The sequence below is a fragment of the Egretta garzetta genome, unplaced genomic scaffold (genome assembly GCF_000687185.1).
Source record: "Egretta garzetta isolate BGI_Z169 unplaced genomic scaffold, ASM68718v1 scaffold640, whole genome shotgun sequence".
Lineage (NCBI taxonomy): Eukaryota > Metazoa > Chordata > Aves > Pelecaniformes > Ardeidae > Egretta > Egretta garzetta.
Window position 1 is genome coordinate 627,433 of NW_009258264.1, and position 8,539 is coordinate 635,971.

An 8,539-nucleotide genomic window follows, 5' to 3' on the forward strand; every position below is an offset into this window, starting at 1 on the left:
CGGGAATACACAAACGGGTAAAGCCCCGGGGCCGGCCAGCGCAGCGACAGAAGCGACAGACGGCGAGGCCCTGCCCCACGGACACGGCGGAATCCGTTGCAGTTCCCGCATCATCCATTCGTACCCCGCACCTCGGCTCCGGCAGCACCGCTCTGCTCTGAAGTGAGCCCCCACACTGGGCATGATTCTGGTGTGCCATGGAGTTTGGAATAAATCTACATAATTGGCACATCTTTACAGCACGCCACTTTTTTTTTTTTTTTTGTGCGCACCGATCAGCACTGGATTGGGTGTGAAATGCTCTCCTTGGGAACAAATGCAGAAAATTAATTTCAGCAGGTGTAGGTTTCATGATCAGTACTGGTTTCATTACCACCGCTTTCCTCTCTGCTAGTCAGCAGATAAAAAGAACATGCACAATTTATGTAAGGTACAAGCAAGCCCAGGGAAGGTGTTGGGTTCATTAAATGCCCTAGAAACCCCAAATTACTCATTTTTTTAGAAAAGGAGCTGCTTCTGCCATGGGGAAAAAAAACCCTTACTCCACAGTCCACTAAAATGGCAGCTTCTGCAATAGCAAGTCACTTTTGCTTTGCACTTGAATCTGGAGACGCTCATTCCTCCATTAAAAACAGTCCTTAACTTTTTTTTTTTTTAATATGTTGGGTTATTCTCTGAAGACTGGTTTGACAATACAAACATGGTCAGCGTTTTACCTAATTACAGGAGTAATTTTTCATTTAATGCCTTGGTTGAGCTTGATTTGTCTCCTTTGGAATTACTGCCATTTTTCCAATCAACTCAGATGTGCCCTGTCCTTCGTGCAAGTCAATACTCATGAAAATCAAGCTGATCAGGAAAGAAAGAGGGGCATTCAGAGCAACTGCCTGCCTGCGTAGCCAGCCCCAAAATACACTGTGCGAATTAATGAGCCAGAAGGAGGAAGGCGTATTAACAACCAACCACATCAAGGAATTCTTTTCTTTCCCCTCTTAGCTGGATATATTGGATTAAAAGCCACTACGACTGACTCACAGATGCGAAAGTTTTGCGTGCTTACGTCCCGCTTGTAGGTCAATAAGACTACAAGAACTGAGACAGCAAGATGTTGCAGTGAAAAGGATCTAATTTGTTTTGCCAGCAAAACAGGGCAGTTCACACTGTATGCTGTATACGCTGCCAGTTTGAACTTGTGAACCCATTTGTTAGGACTGTGGAAACAGGAAAACAACAACAAGCTACTACATGAGCAATGTCAAACTTTTATTTCAAACTTTTGCAACACTGCATTAGTTACTGACTGATGCGAAGAAAACCCCCCAGCAGTTTCTTCTCTTTATATAAATGTAATACTGCAACTTCACAGTAATTAGAACCCTGTCTCTAAAATACTTCTGCATAACTGCAAGCAGTTTAAGAAAAAAAAAAAAAAAGGCAACTTTTGATATCGTTGACTTATTTCTGAACTATAGCCTGGCTTCATGATTTCGAACTCTATTGCAGTGAAAATTTCCAGCTACGTGGACCCATAGTGCGCTGTCATCAATGTATAAAATACACCGTTAAACTTCATGTGGTTTTGAGTCCCATATGACCACAAATTAAAGCCAGAGGAATGAGAAATGACTCATGGAAGAGTGGAATAGGTACAGTTGGCCCAGAGTCACCCAAAGAGTGCAAAGTCAAAGCAGGCACTGCAGAAGGGAAAATCAGGTACCTTCATTTTCAAAACAGGTCATTGCCCACAAAGAGCCCAGCGAAGCACCGTTCACCAGAATAAGGACGAGGCTTTTCCGATTGATATTTGAAGGATTCAACTTTTTATCGGTCTGCACGAAGGAGACTTAACTTTGTTTAAAATACTTCTTAGAAACTGCTTCACTCAAGTTTTCTTTTCCCTTTCAGTTGTTTTAAAACCGAGAATTATTTCAGCTAGCGCAAGCTGGGCACCACCAATTTCACAGGCAACCGTTCCTTACACACTGCCTATCCCAGCAAAGAGCGTGTTTAGATGGGGCTTTTGAATCAGTTTGTTTTACAGGACTAAGTCAAGGGTTTGAGGGTTGTTTTTTTTTTCTTTTGTTTTGCTTTTTTAAGCACCTTGTGTGCCACAGAGCAAGCTCTGAAAAAAACACACACATCTGCACAGTAAAATCGTTTTCCTGTCTGGCTGGGTTTTCATACCGATCTCAACCAACGACTCTTTCTGTTGTGCAGGCTTGGGTTTTGACACTTGTCTACTGTGTCTATTAAGATGTTAACAAGCAGCAAGCAGTGTGGGAAAAAAAAAAACCCTCAAGGCATACACCGGTACCGGAAACCACTGGGCAGAACAGAAATTATGTATAATAAAAGAAAACCTTCAAAGATCGTCCTTTGGCTTTTTGCTTGCTTCTGAGAGGCACTTACGAAAAAGAGGTCCAGATCAAGAGGCCCAGGCGCCAAAGAGGCGCTGGTACATACCAAACCGACATGGTATAAAGATGCTTTCCTGCAAGATGCAAGCAGCCAGGCCACCGAAATGGGAATGAGAAATTTTCCTTTCAGTGCCAGGCTCCCCCTGACTTGAGCAGTCCTGGGCAGAGATTGCGTGCCTCGGTTTCTCTGTCCGTAAGGACAACTCTTAACACTTGACCTCTTTGCTGAGACGTTTTGAGGTGCGTACACAGAAATCAATAAATAAAACAGGAACCTTAATGGTTTTGTGACAGATCCTTTAAAAACTAGACCCTTCTCCCCACGTCCCATAAAGAACTAGCAATATTTATAGGATTAAATTTTTTTTCTTTTTTTTTTTAACACAACATTTAGGAAGTAAAATTCAACACGACAGTTCAATTTTTTTGCTAACCAATTCTACGTTTCACATGTTTCTACAGTGAATCCAAAGGCGCAGAAAAGGGTATACTTAAGTGCCTATAAAACCCAAATTGGCAATATTTGCACAACGGAATCCCCACACAGACATTTTAGCTTTTAATTAAAACAGCAGAACACAATACCAGTTCTAAATTTCTTAGCCCTTACTGTTTACTTATCAATCCTTTTCAACTCCAGAGAATGAAAACTCAGAATTTTTTGTGCTTATTGCAGGCAATCTGTTCCCGTTCTGAGCATCTCCTCCCGCTGCTAAGCAAGAAGAGGCAGACAGAAGGAATACTTTGCCAAAGAAAAGCAGTCCTAATTCAGCAGCAATCAGGACAAACCAATTTATAGTCCCATTTTCAGATTAAACTACTCGAGAAGGGAGAAAGGCCATTGAAGGCCACTTGTTCAACTCCTGACCTAATACATGGGCAAGACAACTCCACAGCATAGCATGCTTACATCAAGCACACACAACGCCGCACAACCCCAGCCCTACAGACCGAGTCTCCTATGAACTCTTCTGAGGTAAGTACCGAGCGTGCGGTTACCGATTTGGTGGTGGTGGTGGTGGTGAGGACTGTCCTCAGCAACGAGTACCTGGGGATGTGCTGGGGAAAGCGGGCATCAAAAGGTGAGCGGGGAGCAGTTCTCTTCATTCCCTTTTGTCCTGCAAAGTCTTCTCCTTTGCTTCCCCCTCGCACCACTAAAACCAGCGGGTGGGCTTTCAGAGTGCTGCCTTTCCTGCACCGTCCCCGCTACCAAATTCACTCATCGCTACAGAATAATTGTGGGAAGGCAATTCATCAGCAATTGCAAAGCTATTTGAGATGGTAGGATACGGGGTGTTCTAAAAGTGAAAAGGACTGTTGTTCTGTCATACAAAGGAGTTTACAACCTATTCCTCATTCAGCTCTCGGTGCCCTAATAAAGTGGCAGCAGAACAGAATACATCGGGTTGTGCTAGACAGAGGGCGAGCGAGAAGGAACGCACAGAAGGCAACTGGGCAATTCTTGACGAAAATTTGAGGTCTCTGGTGTTAAGTGCCACAGCCTGTACACAGGTGAGTAAGGGCTGTGCTACACCATTTCTCAAATTCACACTGATAGTTTTACAGGTCTGGTTACGTGGGACACCATGCTAGTCCACATCTGGCTTCACATCGTAAGGACAGTTAGTGGCAATGATGAGATGTGTTGGTCTCTCCAGGACACGTATGCAGAGGTACACGGGTCCAGAGCATGAAGTAAAGCGTTTGCTGTAATCCCGCACTGGGAATCCACAGGCCCAGAGAGACTGCTTGAATGCAGCGTGCATCAGACAAAGGTCACCAGCGCTTCGGACTGGTGCCTCTGGGTATGGTGGGTGCAGGTGGTGGGGAATAAAAGGTGCAACAATATTAAAAATGTACCTTCGACATCCTTTGCCCTGCCTGAGACAGGCCATCACGTGTCAGAAGATGAAGTGCTCAAAATTATAAAAAAACTTAATCCAAGCATGTGCTTGAACATGGACCATGCTCCATTTCTGGCAGCAGAGCTCCTGGTTGCTACTAGGCTAGTAGAAAAAGGAATCTTCTCACTCCTCTCTTCTTCCCACGCCTCCAGTCATTGTAGCGACGCTGTGCTGAGGACGAACATGCACTGAACAGAAGGCAGTTCAAGATTAGAAAAACCCCCAAAACCAGTGACAGCCAGCTTAGGAAAAAATGATGATGATGATGATAATAAAAGGACACTGCTGCTAGACCCAAGGCAGATGGTGGAGTCAGTGCACCTAACAGCAAGCCCAGCCCGGCGGGGTTGTCTCTTTTATATTAATATAATCCCCGCTCCCGGCAGCAGAGGAACTTCCGTCGCCAGTGGATGAGGACATCATCTTTTCAATCAGGACTCTAGAAGACAAATACACATGAGTTTGGGTTTTGTTCTTTTTTAAACAAGCAGCATCAGGCCACACCATTTTTCAGCAGTACAAAAAAGAAATAGCAATTTGTTTGAGGACACAAAACTCCAGAACTTTACTGGCTGAACGATTAGGTTAAGGACCCTCACAGCACCGCCAGCAGCATTACTGCTATTACCTGGCAGCATCAGAAGACTCTGCAGTGAGCAAATAACTAAGGCCTCCTGTAACCACCCCACATGGGTCCAGTTTAGGACTGGGACACAGCAACAGGCTTCCTAGGTACCAACTGCCCGACCTCAAGGTGAGGTGCGAATACCCCATCTAATACCTTTCAGAAAAGGCCAAATTCTCCATCAAAGGATTGGTGCATCACAAAAGAATTACTAATATCTTTGCACAAAAAGTCCCAGCCTCCCGGTGGAAGCCAGCATATGGACAAACATCCCTGGTATTGTTCAAAGAATTTCTGTTTCCCAAAGCATGTCAGAGCTTAACTTCTGACCTTGCAGAATTCAGTTTCCCTTCAGGAGATTTCCTTGCGTGTTATCGCTGCTATTTGTTACTTACTGCCAGCATCTCCCCTCACCTCAAAGACGGCCGTGTATGAAAAAGGGAATTAACCTTAGAGGTACCACCAGGCGTTGTGCCTACCTCATGGACTCGTTAATATTCTTGTTCTCCTTGACAGACGTCTCCACCCAACCAGAAAAGCCATTTTCTTTGCTGAACCGATCCACTTCGTCTTTTGTCACTGCCCATGGGGAAAGGTCACACTGTAAAACAGGAATCAGTCATTTTAAGTTTAGCCTTTTCATTTTTAAGCTGGGAGGGGAATTCTCCCCCTTGGCTGTTCACTGCCCGTGTGCCAGCAGGCAGCAGGTAGGCTCAGCCTTTCACATCTCCAGATGATAGAGATAGAGAGCTGATAGAGAGCTCCGAGGGCAAGGTTCTTAATATGTGCCAGCAGGCAGCAGGTAGGCTCAGCCCTTCACATCTCCAGATCACACGCTGATAGAGAGCTCCGAGGGCAAGGTTCTTAATGGGATGTTGCAAGCAGCAATATATTTATCTCATCTGAGATACTGACACACCTCAGTTGGGCATGTATGGAATGGAGATTCAGCCAGCACAGGACAAGAAAGCATTGTCACTCATCCAAATTTTGCCTGGCCTCTCAGCAGCAAGGAGAAGTTACTGGTGTGGTGCCACCGAGGCAGCCACGCCGATGCCATGGGACGTACGAAGAGAAAACCTGTCCCATAGGGGCTTGTATTAGGGTGGCTGCAGCACGTACAGTCACACTGATTTCCCTAAAGCAGGCAAAACTGTTACCTTAGAACAGCTATTGGGGGAAAGTGGTATTTGTGAAGAGGTGGAGAAGAAAAGCCACTCTCCTGCCCACCCATCACGTTTTTGAGTCATCTCCAGTTTTAGGCTCTTTCCAACTAGGCAAGTCTCAAACTGAATCTGGAAAGGGGCTGCCAAGCCAACGCTGGCACATGAAGAACATAAAGGTAGTTTTTAAATGAAAGAAAAATAAATCATTAAAAGACAGCAACCAATCCACATGGTGAAACTTGACGCTGCATCCAAATGAAAACTAGACACCCCCCGGCAGCTCCGAACAGAAACGTTACCCGCAGCATCACACACAACCTGCCCGAGCTACCGCAAGTCAAAGACCAAAAAAGAAAAAGAAAAGCTTTAAAATCCAGGAGCTGCAGAGCTCGAGATACGACAGCACAAGGCGCTGCGTCCTCGGACAGAGCAGTTGTTAACATCTCCTTAGTGTCACCCATGCAGTGTCCTTGTTAAGGAGAACCCTTGCTAGAGAAAGAAAATTCGAGACTAGTTAAGGAAAGGATTAAAAAGACCTCAGGCTATGGGACAACTCTGGGCAAGGCTTGGTGCTACAGGGGTCTCCTTCCATTTTGCACTCCCATGCATGCAGACAGACAGACAGACAGTGCGTGGCAAGAGCTGCTCACTTTGTTAGCCAGCAGCAGGCAAGGCACGGGGCTCCCATCTGGCAGCAGGAGCTTGCTGTCCAAATCCTGCTTCCACTTCTGGCTGTTGCTGAACGTGCTGATGTTGGTGACATCAAACATGATAATGCAGGCTGACGCCTCCCTGTAGTACAGCCGGGTCATGGATGTGAAGCGTTCCTGCCCTTCAGGATCAAAAGGAAAAAAAAAATAAATTGTCCCCGCCCTGAGTTACCACTTTTAGATTTGTTCATGCAAATAAGATGCTCATCGTGGTACATCATTTTCTCAGCTGACACTAACAACCTCCACGTAAATAATGAAGAAATAGAGGCACTGAGACACGTCCTGCCTGCGGTACCTCAGCAACGCAGCGGCAGAACTGGAACAAACTGGGGAAGCTCTTAATGCTGACCCAGACACTCAGATGTCCCAGAAATACTCGTGTTACTCCCAGTGTAACAATCTGTATTTAGTGCCCCTGACCACACGTTCGCCTCCCCCCGAGCAGAATCCTGCTCCTGCAAGGCCGTGCCACCAGCGTGGGCTCGTGCTGCTGCCGGCTGCGGGCACAGCGTGACAGCCCAGGCTCCCCGGAGAGAAAAATTCAATACTAAACAGACACCATTAAAACGCACATTCACTGTTACTACTGTTTAGACCTTATGGCCTGCCTGTACTACCAAAGCTGCACCCAGAGATTAACTCCAGTGTGGTTGGATGGTACTTGTGGAGAGGGGACACACCGCAGAGCGCTCACACCGCGTGACACGGGTCAGCGGCACGGCGAAAACCAGCATTTCTGACACCAGAGAGGTTTCCCCATGGGCTCCCGTGCAGCACCGCAGCTGATCAACGGGCTTTTTGCTCTGAAGCCATCGAGAACTGAGCCCTTTGAGTTACCCCAAACCACCCGACCTTCCCTGCACACCTCTGAGGTGCAAGGCAATGCAGCCAGGACTATCGGTGCGCGCATCCCCTCCTGCTCGGGGCACGACGAGAGCACCATGACCAGTGTGGCCCCTTTGCTTTCCAAATCTTAAATGCCTTTTCAGGGCTGAAACTGAAATCAGTTTCTTGCTGCAATTCTCTTGCTGCAAACTTCTCCTTCCTGTTTTCTTTTTAAGGATTCCAGATGTACCCGACTGAGCAGCGAAACTGGAGGAAACCACAACCCTGTTTTCCTCAGCCCTCTAGATCCAGAGGTGCCATTTTAGAGACGCTACTGCACCGGCCTGTCCTCGGTCTTCTGCTGCGAGGAAAATCCAGGAACCACGCTTCCCTGCACCTCTCCGGGGAGCAGGCACTCCTCACTCCGCTGCATCTAACGCTGTCCCCGGGAGCGTGCCCCACTCCCCACCCAGCCCCACCACCTCGGGGGCACCCAAGGGTCTCCTCGTGCCACGACCGCTCCCGAGGGATCAGCTGGCTCTGCTCGCACAGGGCACTGAGCAGCCAGATCCCAACTTCCCAGCCCCGCTCCTGATCCCGGCAGCCAGAGCGGTGCGAGGTCGGTGGAGCCGCTCCACGCTGAGGCGTGAGGATCAGAGATGCCAGAGACCAGGCTGCTAACAGGAGACTCGGGGCTGAGAAGTTACAGATCCAGCTACAAACGAGCTTGTTTCCCCATTTGCTCTGCTCTGGCTTGGAAATTGGAAAGAAAGGCTCGATGGGATTTATCACCTGCGCTGCTGCATTCTTTGCAGGTGGGCTTTTAATTAAATATTTAAATTACTACTGCAAACTAGAGGCAGCACTGCAAACCAGAGCACTCCTGCTC

At 47.2% G+C, this 8,539-nt stretch overlaps 1 protein-coding gene across 1 annotated transcript in view; it reads right to left on the reverse strand.

Annotated features, from left to right (window-relative positions):
* Positions 1-1,323: 1,323 nt before the first annotated feature.
* RAB29 (RAB29, member RAS oncogene family) overlaps positions 1,324-8,539 on the reverse strand; it is an 8,152-nt gene continuing 936 nt past the window's right edge. Inside the window, exons 2-4 of the mRNA XM_009647784.2 lie at positions 6,763-6,944; positions 5,426-5,547; positions 1,324-4,760 (exon numbers count right to left, since the gene is read on the reverse strand). Of these exons, the coding sequence (XP_009646079.1) occupies positions 4,643-4,760; positions 5,426-5,547; positions 6,763-6,924 (402 nt within the window). The 5' untranslated portion in view covers positions 6,925-6,944 and the 3' untranslated portion in view covers positions 1,324-4,642. The remainder of the gene's footprint in view (positions 4,761-5,425; positions 5,548-6,762; positions 6,945-8,539) is intronic.